Source organism: Sylvia atricapilla, chromosome 20 (assembly GCF_009819655.1).
Source record: "Sylvia atricapilla isolate bSylAtr1 chromosome 20, bSylAtr1.pri, whole genome shotgun sequence".
NCBI lineage: Eukaryota > Metazoa > Chordata > Aves > Passeriformes > Sylviidae > Sylvia > Sylvia atricapilla.
The window spans coordinates 3709682-3729730 of record NC_089159.1 but is presented as its reverse complement, the minus strand read 5'-3'; the positions used below and the strand labels follow the sequence as shown (position 1 = coordinate 3729730).

General features: G+C 44.1%; 1 protein-coding gene across 2 annotated transcripts in view; it reads right to left on the bottom strand.

Annotated features, from left to right (window-relative positions):
- ANKFY1 (ankyrin repeat and FYVE domain containing 1) overlaps positions 1 to 17439 on the bottom strand; it is a 33496-nt gene extending 16057 nt beyond the window's left edge. The window contains exons 1-10 of one of the 2 annotated variants that reach the window (XM_066333176.1): positions 17278 to 17439; positions 12287 to 12479; positions 10313 to 10431; positions 7871 to 8006; positions 6301 to 6424; positions 4969 to 5118; positions 4313 to 4478; positions 2058 to 2262; positions 1245 to 1313; positions 306 to 505 (exon numbers count right to left, since the gene is read on the bottom strand). In XM_066333176.1, the coding sequence (XP_066189273.1) occupies positions 306 to 505; positions 1245 to 1313; positions 2058 to 2262; positions 4313 to 4478; positions 4969 to 5118; positions 6301 to 6424; positions 7871 to 8006; positions 10313 to 10431; positions 12287 to 12479; positions 17278 to 17287 (1372 nt within the window). In that variant the 5' untranslated portion in view covers positions 17288 to 17439. Of the gene's footprint in view, positions 1 to 305; positions 506 to 1244; positions 1314 to 2057; positions 2263 to 4312; positions 4479 to 4968; positions 5119 to 6300; positions 6425 to 7870; positions 8007 to 9969; positions 10060 to 10312; positions 10432 to 12286; positions 12480 to 17277 lie in introns of those variants that run through there. The other variant, XM_066333177.1, reaches the window with a different exon arrangement.
- Positions 17440 to 20049: the final 2610 nt, after the last annotated feature.

Sequence of the window (20049 nt, the reverse complement as noted above, 5' to 3'; positions counted from 1 at the left end):
TACTAGGGTTACTGGTAGCCCCCTTCCAATACTGGACGCTCACATGCACTTCCATTTAGTGATTACACATCTTGAAATTGTAAAGAGGGTATTAGAACCTGGCAATGAGTCCAGATTTTCTGTCACTTCCTGCAAATCCACCTCAGCTTGTCAGTGTATCAGCTCTGGGCAAAGCAACTACCACCTAGCATTTATTATGGAGCAAATGCTGCTGAAACCTCATGCAGCTCCTCCAAGTGCAGTCAGCATTAAGCAGTTAACACACAAGCCCTGTGCCTACAATGAAATACAAACCTCTGGTTTACCTGTTACTGTGTCTGGAGCATCTGTATTGCTGCCTCGCTGGATCAACCTTGCTGCAAAACTGTTCTCATCAAAGGAGGTTCCATTCACAACAGGGGCATCCTCAAAAGGGTTCACAGACTGATCAGATGATACAGTGATATACTGGACTGCCAGCCACAGAGCTGTGCTTCCTTCATGATCCTTCAGCTCCAAGTCTAGTCTAAAAATAAGAGTTAGTGTCCCCCAATTTATACCTTAAAAAGTGGCTCCCCAACACAGCTGAAGTTCCAAGTCTCCAAACAGCTGCACTAGTTCATAAACACCTCTCTGACAACTTTTGCTTGCCAAGAAGCCTGCTGTAGCTCCAATTAATTCAGAGAATTTGTGAATAGTCTGAAACAAGCACAGCACCTTTTAGTGACTACTAAATTCAAGCTCATTGCTCCTAGGGAAGTGTAGAATCCCTGGTAGATTTAGGCTCCCACTAAGTGTAACAAAGAGGAAAATCCCCTTGAGTAAGCCATGTACAAGAACTGCAAATTCAGCTGCAATGAAACTGAGTCAAATGAAGTGTTCTCCTTCACCACCCTAAGAAGTCACCCCTAAGGAGAATCCAAGCTGAACTCAAGATTATGTTGAGATATTTCAAGAGTGTTATTACTCCTTTTAGCTCCACTACAAATCAAGCTTCCTACATTGCTTCACCTCCAGAATCATTTCAGCCTCTTTGAAAAACACAGAGATGCAGTTCACTGCTTTTTTACAGTAGGGCAAAAACTTACAAAGCTTCTGGTATGGTTTTAGCATCTTCACTTATGCAAAGCCTTTACACTTTTGCATCCCAAGTTATCACTAGTCTTATTAGAAGGCAAAAAGGCACAGAAGAGTTGTTAAACCAGTTTTCATATCTTCCCTGTAGAAGGTAACCTCAGTGTATTTCACATTCAGGTGAGACTTACTGCTTGCACTGCAGGAGCTGACTGAACACAGGCTCATTCCTGACCACAATGGACACATGTAATGGGGTCCTGTAATTGGAGCAAAGAATCAGTGACAGCAGGAATCAGTGAGATGCTTCAGACTTTGGCCCCAGTCACCCGGTACCCCTAGAGAACTGTGGGCTTAACTTCCATCTCTGCTTAAAGGAGAAGGGCACAAGCACTTCTTACAAGAAAGAGAAATCTGAAATTTTAGTGAATGTGACTCCAGTTAATTTGGTAGTAAGGAACTCATTAATAAAAGAAGTAACTTCAAAGGAAGAAGCACAAAAGCTTCACCTATCAGAACTGTGCAGCTGATATATTCCAAGACTTCTGTATTATTTAATGAACTTGCTTGCCAGCCCAACGTAACCTGTGAAAAAGGTTACAGGCCCTACACTTCAGACAAACACACTGCAGAAACTGGTGTTTCTTAAGAACATTTTCATTTCCCTGACAGCTTCAGGTGTACTGTTCATCACCTTAGTTAGCTTTTACCATTCCGTGATTCAATAAAAGCAATTTAACTGTGTGCCATGCATTCTAACACTATCAACTCACCCCAGCTTTCTGTAGCTGGGTTACATTTAATTGGCCATGACAGGGCACCATTCAGCCTGCACAACTTTCTACTTTGACTGCTACCAACAAGCCTCAAACTGGGTAAATGAACTCCTGCTTCCAGTATCAGCTGGACTTTGCTGAAAGACCTGAAGAGGCTCTTAGGAGGTTGCCTCTGATCACCCCAGCCTTGTTACACTGGCAGCAGACTTTCCTTCCCCCAGTATTTACCTGCCTTTGTTGTCTTGCATGTTTGGATTGGCTCCTGCCTGCAGGAGGGACTGTGCAATCTGCGCCATCTCTGCCATGACATCTGGTGAGTGCTTCTTGGGGCTGTAGGATGCCACCAGGTGCAGAGGAGTCTCCTGGTCTCCCAGTGTAGCAGCATTCACACGGGCACCGTTTTTAATGAGGAAGTTTGCAGCAAATTTATCTCCTTTCGTGAAACAAAACAAGGTTATTAATGGATAAATGTAGCCTGTATGTTTTATACTCCAGGAGATGGATACACATGACTTCACTCCATACCATGCATTCATTCCATCACAAGTATCTGCTCCTAGAATGCCTCAGCAGCAGGGAACTTCAACAATGCTCCACTGCAAAGTCAGGATTAAAATATTTCACAACAAGCCCTTGGAAAAAGTTTTTTTGCCCACAGGTTACCTGTGACTCAAGTTCTCACACCAACTTATTGTTATAGAGACACTGACTTTGCTCATTCCTCTATCAAGACAAATCCATTGTTGCTTTAATAAAACATTGGACAAACTGTTATACTAAGCATACAAGTATTTTTTGAACAAAAGGTACTACTCCAAGGCACTAGTCAAAAGCTCCCAGTTCAAGTGAGTCTGTTGAGTCTTACTACATAAACAAGCACCTTTGCTCTGGGAAATTCAGGCCCTCATATACATACAGGGTAATGGCTTTAGCAGTGCAGACCCACCATGCACAGCATTCCCAGGAACTCCTTCTTGACAGTTCAAACTTAGACCCACTTCCACACATGAAACCTTGAACTTGAAACACCAATACAAAGAATACTCCAGGAAAATAGTAGCTGCCCTTGCTTCAAAGGCTACTTTTCATAGACATATTACATTTTGCTTAGCCTGAATGCAAGACCAGAGAACAAAGACCAGTGTTTTAATCTATATTCCTGGACTATCTCTGCCAACAGAAACACAAATCCCATCTTCTGACTTCCATATCAGACATTCCCCTACTTTTCAGTGATCGTAAGTAGTAAGAATCATGTGGCAAGTGCAGACAGTTTGCTTTAGCTCCATTTCCAGAACATGTGATTGTTAACTGTGATTAATTAATCACTGAAGCTGTGGTTACTGAGAAGCAAGTGCTCATTCTCAGAGCTCTAGCTCAGACTGAAAGCAGACATTACAACTAGGGACAAATGCCAGTATTAAGAATGAAGAGCAGCCTGCTGCAATTTTTCCAGTGTTTTATAAGCTTGCAGCCATCACAACACTGACCTATGCCTACAGTGGCTCCTACTCCTGTGGCTGAAATCTCACTCACAGGATCAGACACCAGTATTACCCTGTTTAGACATGTAGGAGATTAATTTAAATTTTGTGAGCTTAAAATACACCTCCCAACTTCTTCCTTTACTTCTACAGGTCCGAGACAGTTTGGTGCTAGAAATAAACTTTCTGGAAAAGAGCTGCCAAAGACACTGCAGAAATAACGAGAAGCACAAGGTGTTTGCTGCAGATTCTCACCACACTTTGACCACAGGCCAAGATGCTGCTGATCCAAAGCCTTCAGAGTACTGTGGCCATGGCAACCAGAACCTGCTGTGCTCCAGTTCTCCTAAGATGCACTTTCCACTCTGAGGTGGAGAACAGCTCAATACAATCATATAGTTGTACACAGATTCCACTCTGGTAACTGCACTGGAGCTTTGAAAATATTCAGGCTGGACAGAGGTACCTCCACCTGCTCCTCATCTTCTTTCAGTCACATTTTCCTCTTCTGAAACTGCTGTGCAGTAGTGAGGATCCTTATTGTTAACCATCTCAAAGCAGCATATGCTGCATTCAACCCAGGTCTAGACAAAGACTTCATCTTTGTGACCCTTATGTTGTCATGCCTAATTCAACTATTTGTAAGAAAGAATACTGTCAGATTAGAATATTCCCACTGTCTCTCAATATTTCTTCTTTTAGCAAGTGATGTTCTACTAGATTGTACCTGGATGTCACACAGTATAAGTTTGCCCAGTCAGCAGACTGGCTCTCAGATCTCAAATAATAGTCTCTTTGCTTTTATGTCAAAACAAAAAAACAAAACAAAACAAAAAAACAACAACAACAACAAAAAGGAAACATGACAAAGTTCATCCTTCACTACAATTCTCTTACTGCAGTGTCAACTACAACATGACACAGGAATAGACTTTGAAATACATATTCCACACTGGGAACAACTGGAAGTAAACAAAGCTTCTTATCCCATCTCCTTACCTCTCTGGATGGCTTTATGGAGCAGACTCCAGCCTCTCTTGTCTGCCCTATCTACATCAGCCTTGTGGTTGACCAGTGTAGTTGCAATACTCTCCAATCTTTGGGCCAGGGCTAGATCCAGAGCAAGATCTCCATTGTGATCCAATTCATTGAGCTTCCCAGGAAGCTACAACACAAACACAGCCAACTGACATTGGAAGTACTTGAATAATTTTTCCTTGCCCTTTGTTGGGGAACAATTTGTTTGCTCGTTGTTTGGACTTTTCATCCAAGCAGAACAAATACCTGTTACTTCAGCTTTCAACAGAAAAGCTGCCCAAGGAAATGATTCTTACTGAACTGCCATGGAGCAGCAAAGTTGTCTCTTACAACCATTCAGCTTTAAATGTGCATAGCAACATCAGGTAATGGATTTTATTAGATATTTCCTGTTGCATGCAAGATGTTTTAAGTGTTATGAATCACTTCTAAATTATGTCCTCATGGAGCTATGGCTAGACAGACCTCCATTACAAACACAGAAGTAGCTGTGGCAATGCTAAACATGCAAATAAGAATCATAGCAAAAACCACTAACAAGGTTCAGATGGGTACTTAGGAACTAGTTATTTAAAACACCAAACTCTAGAAGATAGACCAAGTCAGTCTCACTATACCTGTGAATCCATTTCAATGAGATACAAAAAGACTACATCTTCTCTCTCAACTTTAATGGCCTTATGCAAAGGATATTCTGTCTTTGACTTGAACATTTTATACAACAGCTGAGCACTCATGCTGCTGAAGTCTTCTTTACGCAAGTCATCCTAGGAGCAATAAAACAAGAGAAGGGTAAGCAGTACTCCTGCTTTATTTATAGACAAGGCATTGCACAATGTCATTCTGAAGTCCACAAACCAAGTTCAGTCAAAAGTTCCATTTTGATAACGTTTTGGCAAGAACAATCACAGAAAGTCTTTCAGGAGTAGGAAGAAACAAATCAGGAAGATTTGAATCTTACACTTCATTTTGAGATCAGTTAGTGAAATTTTTATTCCTTTTTGTCTACAGACATGAAAAACTAGCATTTTGCCAGACACTATGGTGGATTTACATCTAGTCTTTAAAATAATTCTCTACTAACTTATTCTTAACTCTGGCCAAAAGTCCTACAATTATTGAAGACTGATCCATAAAATTATGAATAGAAGTAAACAGAAGCTTAGGAATAAAAAGATCTTAGGTGAGAGTTAGTGCTCATTTGACTAAACAGAAGCAACTTCATTTCCAGGTAGAGGTAAGTACCAAAAGTTAGGAGTCAAGAAGAAAGTCAAGAGTTAAAACTGCTGACCCACAGGTTCACATATAATAATTCTTTTTATGTATTAACATAGCAAAACACTTCCCTCTGCCTTAGAATTAGCCAAGGAAAGAAACCTCCACACCTAGAGGCCACTTTGGATATAGAATCACCTCATGCCCCCCCAGGAAGTCTACTGTTGACAAATCTTATTTTAAAGGCTAATTCATTACTCAGTTAATCAAACTTTCTTCAAAATAAGAGATCAGAGCAAGTGAAACTTCCAAGTTGGTTGCAAGACTGGCTGCCTCTCCCTCCATTACAGAAGATAAATTTCCCTGGATTCCATGAATTATTTTTAGAAGTAGAAGCAGGCCTGGGATTTGTGATTTGTATAGACAGAGACCAACTATGGACGAACTTCTAAACACTTTGGAGCCCAGATCTGATAAACAACCCTCCTGCTTATTAGAAGACAGTTCCTTCTATCTTGCTCATGTTAGGAAATTGAGACATTCTGTACCATGAAGTATATCCAAGGAACAGAACAAGTCTTTGGGTAGAAGTTCCTCCCCCTCACCAACACATTCTCAAGACAATTGACCAACTAACTGAGGTCAGACAGTGTGGTAAGGTAAGCAAAATTCTGCTGTTAAGTTTCTGTGATGTGCAAACATTTTTCATCTTGGTTCCTTGTGGCAGGACTCACCCAGTGGCTGGCAATGATCTCAGCACAGTAGTTGAGGAGTGTGCTGGCACTGAGCTCCTCAGCAGTCTGATAGAAGCGGATGCAGTTCCTGACATTAACCAGTGACATAACCCCTTTTTCACATCTGTCAGAACAGGAAAGCCAGTGGTCAGTAATCAAAAGGCTTTACTTAATCACTCTCCCATGCTGTAACAGAGCCCTAATACCCTTTTTCATAGATGCCAGTAGAATGTGGCAAGGACTTGCTTCACTAGAAGGCTGAACTGCATAAACATATTTTCATCAGCAGCTGTAGAAGACACTGCCCTAAGGGCAGAGACTTCTATCAGAATCCATCTGCCAAGGCCCCCTGATAACACCACACTAAAGGAGTCTGCAAGGAGAGATCCATCCCAGTTCTCCCAAGGGCACAAACTGCAGCTCATTCCCTGCTGTGAAGCAGGGAAGATGCACTATAGTGACCACAAGCAGCGGCTGTTGAGGTTGGCTGTTAGGAAAAATGTCTTTACTGAAAGCGTCAGGCACTGGCCCAGCTGCCCAGGGCAGGGTGGAGTCACCATCCCTGCAGGGATCTAACAGGGGTGTAGATCCCACCTGGGGATGTGCTTAAAGATGGACTTGGCAGTGCTGGGCTGTTCACCACTCTACCTTAGTGATCTTCTCCAGCCTAAACAATTCCATTATTCAATGATTCTACACCTACAAAAACATCTCATAATTATCAATGATATCCTACTCATGGACTACTATGATCAGACACCTGCTAAGTTCACAGTACAACATTAGGGCAGCTTTTAGGCTGGTACATGGCTTGAAGCAGTTTTAGCATTGGCCTTACAGATTCCAACTTCTCTAGTCAGAACACCTGATATTAATTTAGTTGCTTTATGTTGAAGGCACACAAATCATAGATTATGAATGTCATGTACTGCTGCAGACATCCCTTGGGCAAAGGATTATTCTATCAAAGGGCACTTGGACTAAATTGAAGGCTTTGAAGTTGTACAAAACTTGAAGAGGTTCCAATTTGTTCACTCAGGCTTCTCACTAACTCTGAACAGCTTAGAATACTCTGTAATTAAAGATAACAACCTAGCCCCTAGTGCCACAGTGTAATCATACTGTCAGAAGGGGAAAGCATCATACTGTTACACTAACCTTATTTCTGAAGAAAAGTTGCACAAGATGCACAGAAGTTACAAAAATTTCACCTGTGCCACTTTAATACTGCAAACTAATTGTCATTGTTTCTTCCTAGTGTTCTCTAACAATTCCTTTCTTGCAGCTCTCCTGAACCTGATGCTATTCCACTGATCTCCTCTGAACACCAGACTGGGGTTATTAGTTTGACTGGGAGAAGAACTGAAAAGTAAACATAAAACCTGTGAGAAGTCTGCTACAGTTTAACTCTAGCACAATGCTTCATTTCCCCTGATAAACTGAATGACATGTTGTATTATTAAAAGCTCAAGACTTTGAAAAAGCATAGTTTTATCCTACTGCCAGCAGCTATCATCTTATTTCTGTTCAAACAAGGTTCAAGAGTTCAAGTATATTTACTAAGACTCACCTTTCCCTAAGCAGCTGGAGCTGAAATTTATTAGCTAATTTCATGAGCTCTGTCAAGAAGATATCATCTTCTCTTAGCTCAAGTTCATCTGTGTAGATCCACCGCAGCATTGCCATGGTTACCTCTGGGTCAGCATCTGGTACAGGAAGCAACAGGATTAATAAAATGCCTAAAAACAATCCCCTATTCTAGTAGCTGCTATTCCTTTGACTTCTGAAAGTCACAGCTACCAAAAAAAAAAAAAAAAAAAAGAAAGAAAAAGATAGACTTGTTTTGAAACTGTACTTAGTTCAAAATGTCAAAACTGGTGAAATTGGTGAGAAGTTGAAATGAGTAAGCAGGAAAACCTTCTTACACTGTGCAGAATGCAGGGAGCCCTACAACATCTGTACACTAATGTTGCGTATTCAGGGGCCCTTATGAAGTCCTTGGTCCCTCACATGTGGCCTAATGCACATCCACACCCGACCCTTTTTAATTTAACAGCCCTATGTTATGAACTGCTGCATTCCAACAAAGGTCCTTGTACCTTGTTACACTTTGGTAATGACTGCAAAGCACTTCAAATTGCTGGTGGCCATTTCTAGAAGGGCAAAAGAGCCAGTTTAAGGAGCTGGTTAAATTCCAGGTCTTTAAAAAACTGATCACAAACAGATGTTTTTACACAGTGGGAAAAACAGAAAATCACACCACAGGACACTACACAAGCCCAGTGGCCAAGGACCTTTGTCACCCACTCACATTTAAAATGACAATCCATCTTACAATGATGGAGGTAAGAATAACTTCAGAAGATCAGATCAACTACAACAGAAATGCCATTCATTTAACCTAAGTCCTTTGAGCTGGTTTGTTTTTTAAAAAAAAATTGAATTAAAACCATTAAAAACACCAAAACACCCATCCTAAAGCATCTCCTTTAGATGGAGGATTGGTTCAGATCATCTGCAGAGTAGTGGCAGAACTTGGCATGCACACTGCCTCCCAGGAATCACAAGGTTTTAGTAAAACAAGTATTTTTTGCCAAACTCAAATCTACCAGAAAACCTACTTGAGATGTACTATCAGCTCTGCCTTGGCAGAGGTAAGAGTGCATTTTCTCCCTCTCAGTAAGAGAACATGTGTTCATCTCTTTCTACTCTTTGAAAGATTAAAAAATTCTACAGATTACATGAACTCTAAAAGCACACAATCTCAAATGCTGCCTGCATTCTGAAGATAAGATTCAGGCAATCTTACCTTGCAAATTCTTAAGAGAACCCCTTAAGAAAACCATTTCCAGGGAACAGCTTGTTTCTTGCTCCAGCTACTTCATAAGCTAATCCTTGTGCCATTTATCAAATTTATTAAGAAATCAATAATGCAACTTTACAGTGGAAAGTATTATTTACTACCATGTATTTAAGCAGTGTTTGTATTGCTAAACATGTAAGACTGCAGTTACATTTGAGATTCCCAGACTAGCTTAGATGTGGAGCTAGAATTGCTTTGGACTGCCACTTGTAGCAACTCTACAGTTAACAAGAGCTTTTCAGTAGTAATTTTTGTTAGCATAGCACTCAGTTTCAAAACTCCTTGGCATCTGTTTTCTTGTGGTTGCTGAAAGATCCAGAAATCATGTTGCAAGGAAGCCCATGCTGTCCCATAAAACCAGCTTGCTGTGACTTGCTACTTTCCAGATTGCCTGCACTTAGAATTCATGATAAGAGGAAGTGCAAAACACGAAGCCAATGCTTAATATTCAAAATATCAGTCAGCAAGCCTGCTTAACTTCATATCTGGTTTTACTGCTCACAAATTAATTGTATAAGGCTCTCCTACACTGCTGAGTACAGAAAAGCCTGATGAGAGGTTCAATCTGCAGAAGCACTGCCCAGTGTAAGTACATGCAAGAAACAGCTACAACAGAACAAAACACTCATGTAGAAGACAGTCTTTCAGAAAACTTCTCTTCCTCACCTGTATTACAAAGGTATCAAAGTGCCAAAGCAAACAATTTCAATAACACATCAGTATTTGCATTCACTTCCCACACACACTGTGTTAACAAGCAGCAAGGTATTTCCATTGACACACTTCAGAGAAATGATGCACACTACCTCAAAAAGCCCTGTCCTTCCTCAAAAAGGAAGAAGTCAAGCTCCTCCATATAGATTTGTTTTTCATTATGTTTAGTGGACTCTAGAAAAGACAAACAGGCCACCAATCTCAAGCCCTGTTTGTTAAAGAGAAAGAAGGCAGGTTATTGATTTAACTACCACTAGCACCCAGTTCACAAGCTCACTACCACTTTTCAGAGAGAGAGCTCGGTCATCAACAGATTAAGCACCACTTTTAGTGGACAGCACTAGACTGACAGGCACTGAAGTAACAAACCTTCTCCCAACTTCACAAGTCACCCTGAAGACAACTGAGGCATCACATCACTCAGCAGTGACTGACCTGACAGATCCAGCTCCTCTGTTGAGGCGAGGTTGGCCAGACTCCACGTGTCGCTGCGCGCCGCCAAGACAAATTTGTGAGCACTGATGTGCTTGTCCCCAACCTTTATCTTCAGATCACTGACACAAGAAAAAAGCACAAACATGTATTATGCAGGCTTCTCCTGCGCTTAGGTATGTACAGATTCAGCATCTCCATGGTATCTATGCCTGGGTATCCACATTTAGGTTCAAGTTGTTTGAGACATCAAAACACAATTGGTTAAGTAGAATATGTTGTCAAATGACAATTCGTATTTTTCTAGGGAGAAATGCAATGAGTCATTAATATTTCAAGTGCTTGGTTGGGTTTGGTTTTTTAAAACATTTCAGAATAAACAGCAAGGGAATCATTGTAGAAGTTAGGAAAAGCCACCAACCTTGAAGTTAAATATTTCTGTCACAGTGTCCATACTAATACTGTCAGCTAAGCACCAGTGCTTTCAGGCAAGACCAGCAAGAGAACAATGCTGTTTGACAGCAGTCCGAGTGCAAGGCACAATCCCCAGTGCCCAGGAGACCAGCTGTCAAGAACACCCCTTTCATCCTGACCCTTTGCACCAGCTTACCACTGCAGTTAGAAAATACTTGCCCTGCTCACTTTGAAATCCCGTGGCTTGCAAATGTTCTGACTGTGTAGTTGTGTTTTCCAGACCATTTCCCAAATCAAAGCACTGCTATAAACTACAGCACAACACAGAGCTGTCACTTAATGAAACCTGCACTAGGGCCTGCTACCATCCTCATTCCATGATATGTAGGCCCTTTTAGACAACTATCCAATGCCTGTAAACCTAAGAAGCTGGACAGAATTAAAGTGCTCCAACTCTTCTGAGTTACTACCTATCAAACCTTTTACCCAGCTGGCTACAGTAAGTTCTTAGAGAACTTTCCTCAGAGAGGCTCATGAAGAGATGCTGGTGCAAGGAAATTTTAATTAAAACAGATTTTCCTTACATGACTGAACTCCTATACTATATTGGCATTGCTTTCAGTAACAGAATTTGATAAATATCACAGTAAAATAAGTATCATAGTAAGATAAATATCACAGATAAATACTCAAATATTATAGTAGTTACAGAACTTAATCAGCTCAGAGATCTAGAATATGGAAGGGATCCTTAGCGTGTCTATGGAAAAGAAACTATTAACCATAATTCTGTGTTGAGATTCGAAAATACAGTGTATCACTAAGTCACATCCATCACTAATACAACCAGACAAGCCAAATTATTTCAAGCTTCTTCACACACAACAGGAATACAGAACTGAAAACGTTTCAGGACAAAGCCTTTCAAGAAAGGAACAGTTTTTGCAGACATATTGTGTAATTAACCCATCAGCTAAGTATGGTCCAGTTCAAAACCCCTTCTGTTCAAAGGGAGCTTTCCTGCTGACAGTAATCACGGTTAGTTTTCTTAAATTTGTCTGAGAGATGAACTTCTGCTTACAGCTCTCAATTCAAGAACTGGATTCAGAATGCCACAACCTTAGCATGCTCTTCTGTTGCCCTGATTTTTCAGCCTTCTGATGTTTTTCATTCTTGGACTGGAGCTTTCTCACACTTGTAACAAAAACAAAGACTGATATTTTGTAAATACGCATTCCTTCCAGGAGGAAGGACAAATTGATAGACTTCTAAGTTGACCACTGGGGTTAGAGAGGTATTACTCTCAGCCCCCAATCCCTGAACAAATTCCAAACCCAATATAAACCCCAAATCATAATAAACTTCCTCTTTCTCCCCTCACTTCTCAACTTGATGGGTGAGTGTAGTTCCTGCAGCAACACTCTTGCATCTACAGCTGCAACCCAGCACCCTATTCACACCCAGCAGCAAAGAATTTTCCTTGTCTAAGACCAGGACCTAGTGCAGTCCATAAAATCAAAGGTTTTATTGTAAATCCCCTTTCCCCAGAGGGGGATCCCTTACCTGTACTGCTCCTGCTGGTAGAGCTCAGCTACAATGGCCAGGAGCCGACTGATGAAGGTGTCACTGGCATTGTCCTGGTTGGTCTCCACAGCCAAGAGGTTGCACCTCCTCTCTGTATCGACGAGTTTCTTCTGCAGCTTCACATACTCCTGCCGGAGCAGCATCAGGTGCTTTTCCAGCTTGGCCACCTCCTCTGCAAGGCACACAGTGTTACTGCAAGGCTGAGACATGCACACCTTTGTTTGGCACCTGAGGGTAACTCAGCCCTCAGATTACAACAATTACACTTGTTTAATTACAACACTCCAAGGAGAGTCTCTCCTCTTTCAAATAACTGAGCGTCTCACCCCAGTATTAAACCTTCAGTTTTGTATTGTTTTCATAAACACGCTGTGAAATCATAACACAGTGATAAAAGCCACTTACAAAGAAAGCTCCGAGTTCTGTTTGGTCAGGAATGCCATAAAGTTCCTAGGGGAGTCCATTTCTGTGGGAATTATGGTGGGCAGAGGACTAAGTCTTTGGTTCTTACCCATTTTTTCAGCCTAGTTAGGATGCTGTTTGACTTTACAGCTGATACTCAAACCACAAGTGAGCATTAGAACAGTTGCTGATGCACCACATCTGCCTCGGAGTATTTGACTGACCCGTCTAGAACTCCTCAACCTGTCAGCTAAGAAACTTCCCCAAAAATAGCCAGAGTGGAAAGCTGGTTGTCCCCACAATCTGTGTGCCAAAGGCCTGTCAGAAATATATAAAACTACTTCCTGCTGGCACACACACTCCTCCAGTGGCAAGGCATCACAAATGGAGTCAGGTCTGTGGTGGCTATTTCAGTTCAGGATCAGCAAAGCGACAGCACCTGGGAACCTGATCCTTGAACAGGTATTTCCACCCCAATGCAGAGCCCACTTCTCCACCACACCGAACTGGTCACTCCACAACATGCTGGGGTAAGCTGTCCACTGAACTCAACCCAGGCCACTCTGTGAAAAACCTCTACGCTTCACTGCTGGAAGGAAACACCTGTACAGGTATTTAAAACCAAACCAATTTATGAGTGTGTATTTATGGATTAGTTGCAAAAACTATATGCTTGCTATTAATCACAGGGTTCATTATTTTCCCCCTACCATTAAGTTGATTTTTCAAGTAAGGCCAAATCCCAATCCAGTCCTAAAATATGAGGAGGCGGGGAGGATAAATTTGGAAGGTAACCAGTGATTTTAGGTGGGAAAGTTCCTACAAGATTATACCCTACTAGCCAGGAATTCATATCTCAATGACTTTTCTAAAATATTTACTAAATCTCACTAGTACAAACAAAGAGAAACTGAGCTCTGTTGATCAGTGCTTTCTTCTTGCTTCTGTAGAAAAGTTCAACAGCACAGCTGACCTTGGCCTTGCTCTGACACAGGTCCCTAGGGCAGAGCATCAGTCTCTGGATGTGCTGCAGACAGAACACCTTGTTTAGCCTGTCCTCTACAGACCCTGCAGCAAATGCTTCCTCAGAAGTCTTTGAACTTAACAACTCTTGGAATGAATAAACAAAAGGCAACATGTCCCATTTTATTTTTCAGTTAATGCTATGTAAGCAGGTTTGGCAGGTAGTTCCTTCAACAGCCTTTTCATTAGCTTCACCCTTCAAAATTTCATAGATTCTATCTCCTCTGGGATACCTTTCCTTTTTGTACTGAAATTTACTCTGAGTTCAGAGTTGTGCCATCAGCACCACACCAAGCCTCCAGGAGGGTTTGAAATCCTGCTGTGGTCAGTCTTTGTACATGAAGATGAATGCAGTTTTGGTGTTCCCAGAACTAGAAGGACATGTCCCTTGAGCAACTACTCCTTCCTCATTTCCCCATAAGGATGGTGTTGGGGAGCTACAAAGCAAGTCCTACTGTTACAGCAGGGAGAGCTGGAGTCTGACAAGAGCCCAGAGTAAAAGACACTGAGAACTGCACCAGAAATCAGGGTATGAACAGCACCACTGTTCATCCAGTGAGACTTTTAGATGGCATACAAATTCAAATGCTAGGAGTAAGAAGCTGCCTAATGAAGCTCACTGCATGCACCTTACAGAAATACTGCATCTTCCACTCAGCCATGGGAGTGCCAAGGTGGGAATGAAGAATCTCGACCAGAGGTAACATTGTAAATCCTGTCATTTTACCAAAGCCAGCTCATCAGCTCCAAATTAGCCCGAAACCATTAGGATACAATGCAGAAGTACCTTAAACCCCTGAACAGCAGGAGCTGAAGCTTGGTGCCTGACCAACAATCCAGCCTGTTACTGCTGCTTTCAGAGCAATCCCAGACAATCCCCACTAGCAGTGAAAGCACCTCAAAGAGCCAAAGCTCTGAGAACTCTTGTTTTCAGATTGACACCATATGCCTCCTGCAAACTCACTGAGAAGGACTGATGGGTATGTGCTTACTGTACCAATTACAAGAATTGTAAAATAAAGAGTTTCTCTTATTCTACATGACTACCTGCACACATATTGTACAGTAATTATACCTGAGAACAGTATTTGGTCTAACAGCACATTTCAAACACACATTCCAGAGAGTTCTCAATGTCCAACTAATCAACATTTACAGCACAAGAACAAAGCCTCAGTTTTCCCTATAAATTGCTCACTTAAAGAGTGAACAAATAAAAAGCAGAATTATTGCAGGCACACACACACTTAATGATGGTCCTTGCCTCAAGACATGGAAGGACAGGCTCAGTAAGACACCAGTAAGCCAGCCTCTGGCTAAACAGCAATCCAAATGCCTCAGTGAAGAGGATCCCTGCGTTTTCAGCAGAGCAGAAAACACAAAATGCCTCTTCTTCTGAGCCACAGCCCAGGTAAATAAGAGCAGCTTTTGTTAACAGCTTTCTGGCAGATTGATCAGCATGACATGAACTGGCAGAAGTTTATATTCCATATCAAAGACACGGAAGGGGATTTCAGGACAGGCTACTGTCATTTTCTTGTAGGAGAAGGCACAGAAGGACTCGTGAGCAAATAGCTGAGTGCAAGTAGGGAGGCAAAAGGGAATGAGGAGACAGATAGCACATACCAAAAATTTGAGGGAGAGTCTAGTGGAACCCATCACACAGCCCATTCCACCCATCACAGGCAGTCCCAGAGCCATACTGACAGATCTGTTTACTTATGAAGTGGACCTAAGCGAAATATTTCAGAAAACCAACTTATTTCCTTACCCCCTCCACTGCTCCACACTGTGACCCTTATCTCCCCAAGGATGAAAGGAGTCACATCCTTATCATCCTTTCTTGTTCCTCCTCACTTCGGCATACTTCTGATCGTCACCCTGCCACCACCCCAAAGCTCCACAGCTACTGCTTCTTGACACTCAAGCATTAATTAATCCAACAATTAGTCCAACATTAATCCAACAATTCTGAGCCATGCCTGCATGGAAACCTCTGGCATTAGCAGTACAGAACCCAGAAATTACAAACACCAACTTGGCTCTTGTCTTGTCAGGATGTTCAGTAGGTCTGCAGGGAGCAGCTGCACTAAATCTGATGCAGGATTTTTCTAGACAGTGGTAACACTCCCTCATGAGAAAAAAAGCACTTGGCCTCTGAGCTAATACCACAATTTAACAAGCTCCCTTCCTTAATAGCCTTCATTTTTCAGCTGACTCAACTGTAGCTCTTAATTAGAGAAATGTGGCTGCAGGTAGGCACCTCGTTCACAGGGACAAAAATGAGCCCCTCTTCCAACACATCCTGAGGAGCTGAGAAGGGTAACAACTCCAGCTTGTTCTTTTTGTTCACGCACGATCATTCATTGGTCATGTGCTTTCTTCAGCCAAAAGATCAGAGAATTACTTAAGTCAGGGAAGAACCTCTGAGCAGTACTGATTGTCTGAAACAGGGCATCCTTGTACCAGCTGCAGGTTAACTCTGCAAAGGAGGACCCTGAGGAAGAGCCTCACATCCTTGAGGGTCTCACTGGGGAAAGTTTCACTACCTGAAGCCAACCTGGACATCTAAAGCCCTCCAGAACTTGGGTCACCAAGGCTTAAAAACAAGCACAAGAGGTTGGTCAGCTAAATATGAAGCAGTGGTATTCCAGCACACAGGAAGTTAGGCATTCCTCTAAAGACTTATCAAACCAGCTCGTCTGCAGCATCCTCTCAGCTGATGCATGCCAGACCAGCAGCATCTGCTCCATCTTAGTCAATACTCTACAACTATCCACCACTGTCCAAGAGCTGCACTTCAACAGTTGAAGGCTCTGCTTTCCCGACGCTAACTTCATTTCCTTTGCAACTTGGAGCATTTTAGCTCCGTTTGCCTACTCAGTTTCCTCCAAGAAAAAAAGAGGAAGCTTGTCTTGCAGAAACTAACAGAACTGTAAAAAATCCAAGCGTTTTTTTTCAAATTCCAATAAGTTAAATCAATTTGAATGGTGTAAATGACAGCCTTCAAGCAAAACAGCAGCATTCCAGGAGCTCTGCAGGTCTCACCTGAGCCTGACAAAAGGGCTCCGGCACAAGTGACCGGGAGGCTGCAGCACAGGCAGCCGGCCCTGCTCCAGGGAAAGCCTCGTGCAGGGCACACCGGGATGAGACCCCGGGATGAGACACCGGGACCAGACACCGGGATGAGCCCCACGAGACGGGCAGGAGCCCCTGCGGCGCCGCCGGACCCACCGCCGGCGGGGAGGGGTGGGCGGCACGTCCTGGCCGGCTCCCACCGCCCACGGCCACCCCGAGCCCCGTCCTGAGAGGCAAAGCCGCCCGCGCCAGGCCGGCCCCGCCCGGGGGTGTCCACCCGCGGCCCCCGCCATCTCCCGCTCACCTCAGGGGCGGCCCGTCCCACCCGCCGCGGGCAGGGCCGAGCCCGTCCCGCACGGGAGAGCGGCGGGAGCCGCACATCGCGGTGCCCCGGGAGCGGCGGAGGTGGTCCCCGGTCCCGCGGTCCCCGGCCCCGCCCGGCCCCTCACCCGAGCTCCCCCCCTCACCTTCCGCCATGTTGGCTCCGGTGCCGCAGCTCTCGCGAGAGCCGCCGCCCGCCCCGGCGCCAGAGCACGGCGGTCTCGCGAGAGCAGCGCTACAGCGCCGCCACCGGCCGCACCGCTGGGAGGGAGCGCCTCGTTCCGCGTTATCCCGCCTTCTTTCCCGTTATCCCGCCTTCTCCCGCTTTATCCCGCCTTCTCCCGTGTTATCCCGCCTTCTTTCCCGTTATCCCGCCTTCTCCCGCTTTATCACGCCTTCTCCCGCTTTATCCCGCCTTCTCTCCTGTTACCCCGCCTTCCCCCGCTTTGTCCCGCCTCGGCCCGCTTTGTCCCGCGGCCGGCCCCCGCGGCTCGGGGCACGGACGGCGGGCTGGCGGCAGGGCGCAGCCCCGTGCCTGTGCCGGCTGGAAGAGGCGCCCGGTGATCCCGGCCGGAGCCGGGGCTGGCACGGCTGGGGAACGCCGGAAAACACCGCCCAGCACCGGGAGACACGCAGCCGGGCATCGCCTCCGCTTACCTGTGCCAGCCCGGAGAGCGCCTCCAGCTCCCGCACGGCTGCGGGAACCACAGCGAGCGTGTTCGGGGCTCCTCTGCGCGCCGGGCTCACTGCAGATCCTCACTGCAATTCCTGCTTTTGTTTCACAGCCAACAATCCTGGACACTGAATCTGTGCCCCCTGCACGCTGGATTGGTGCCCGGTGGGTGAAAAGTGGTTGCAAGCCGACGGGCAATGACCCAGTGCCAGGATCATTTTCCCAGCCACGTGTACACCAAAGCTGCTCCCTCGGCTGGTGTCGTTGCTCATCATTGCTCCTGCTTAGATGCAGCAGAAATGCCAAATACTCAATGCTGGTCCAGCAGGAAATCTGTGGCTTGCTTTGAGGAGCAACTTTCAATTAAATGTTTGAAGACTTCATGTACAGTGTTGGTTTACAGACCTAATTTTTTCTGGATTCCACCATGAAGTGAACTTTGAAAAGTTGCTCTGCATCATAATTATTTTGGTGTTGGACAAAACAGCAGATCCAGAGTTGGGTCCAGAAGGGCCACAGACTGTCATTTTCTAGACATACCACAAATCAACCTTATTTTGAACAGCTTGATGACAGTTGTGTATGACTTTACTGTACAGCAAATTCCCCCACGGCTCATGGTGCTATTGATCCTCCTGAGGAGCTGTGAGGAAGCAAGTTATTGCTCCCTGATCATATTTAGTTTAATTTCTCAGTAACAACAGGGATCAGATTTCAAACCACTGCTATGTTTTGCATCAAGGAAATTGTAATCTCTGAGGATTTGCCTGGGCAGGAAGCTGTTGTATGACAGTCTCTAAACCCTAACCAGCTTCTGATTTGGTTTAGAATCACTCATCCTGCTTCTGAAGTGCTGCTGCTCTGTGTGCAGTGATGGCACTGCACCAAGAGCAGTGCACCAGATGGCACAGACACAGTGGAGTCTACCCCACAGCCTACTAAAGCCCAAAATACACTTCCAATCACTTCAGAATTCATGTGCTCTGCTTATTGATCACCCAGTTCCAATAAGTGTTTTCAGGTATTGCAGCAGAAGGAATTTTAGTGACAGTTGACAGTCCTGGATTTTAGAGATTGTCTCTGGTGCAGCATGAAGAAATAGAAAAAAGGAATTAAGATGGCCACACTAGTTAGACATTCCTCAGTATTAGATGCCTTTCCTTTTCCCCCAGTGATGCAGTGATATCCAGAATGCAGGGCAAACCATGTAGGGGCAAATATCAGCTCAAACCCTCAGCCAGGATGACAAACCCCTAGAGAACTTACAGTGTTAACTGAGAGGCCAGGATGCCAACAGCTTGCATGAACCAAACCAGAGACCAAGTCTTGCTGCAAGGAAAATTGAGGAATGCTGGTTTACTTCCTTATTCACCAAGAATCCTCTTGTCAATACTGCAGCTCTTCAGGGGTGTTCCCATCTGGTTTTATCACTAACAGCTTTCCACCAGTGCTCCTTTCAGCGTGGGGCAGGAACAAACAAAAAGCCAACAGGAAAATGAAACAGGCCATGTCCTTGCCTGCCAGAGGCTTCCTACAACGTGGACACTTGGCAGCAGACCCTGAGCTGCCTCTTTCATTCAGTCACTGGGCATTAGCCATACCTGCAGCTTGTGGATCAGTATCCCACAGTAATGCTGCTCCCTGGGGAGTATCTGGGTCAGGTGGGATCACAAACCATCTGGGTAAGCCAAATATATCTATCTGAATTTACAAAGAGGGGAATGAGCAGTACTGTGGAATTCCCAGTTCTTCCACACCACTGAAGCAAGACAAACATTTCCAGGCCTGTCCCCTAAAGAACAAACAAGCAGCAATTCTGGAGAGCATAGAGCATAAAGCTTTGAACCATTTTGTGAAGTTACAGGTGAGGCCATGGTGAACTGTGTGTGGTACTTTGGAAGACAGAACAGAGACCACTGCTGAACTTGCTGAAAACAGGAAATAGCTTGAATTGCCCCAGTTCTAGATACACTGTGGAAATTGAAAAGGAAGGGCAGCCTGTGAGTAAGGCCATTGCTAGGTTTACAAAGATGAGCTTTTTCCCAGTCTTTTCTTTAATGGAAAGAATAAGACCATGCCACTGAAATGCTGCACAGTCCCAACTTTAAGTGGAAAAGGATGGTCAGGGAGTAGTTTATGTTCTTCTATAAAGTTTCTTTGGTCAAAGGCCTGAAAACTCTTGTGAGCAGATACTCTGAGATTAGTATTTGCTCACTAGAGGGCCAAAGGTAGTTACAGTGTGGAT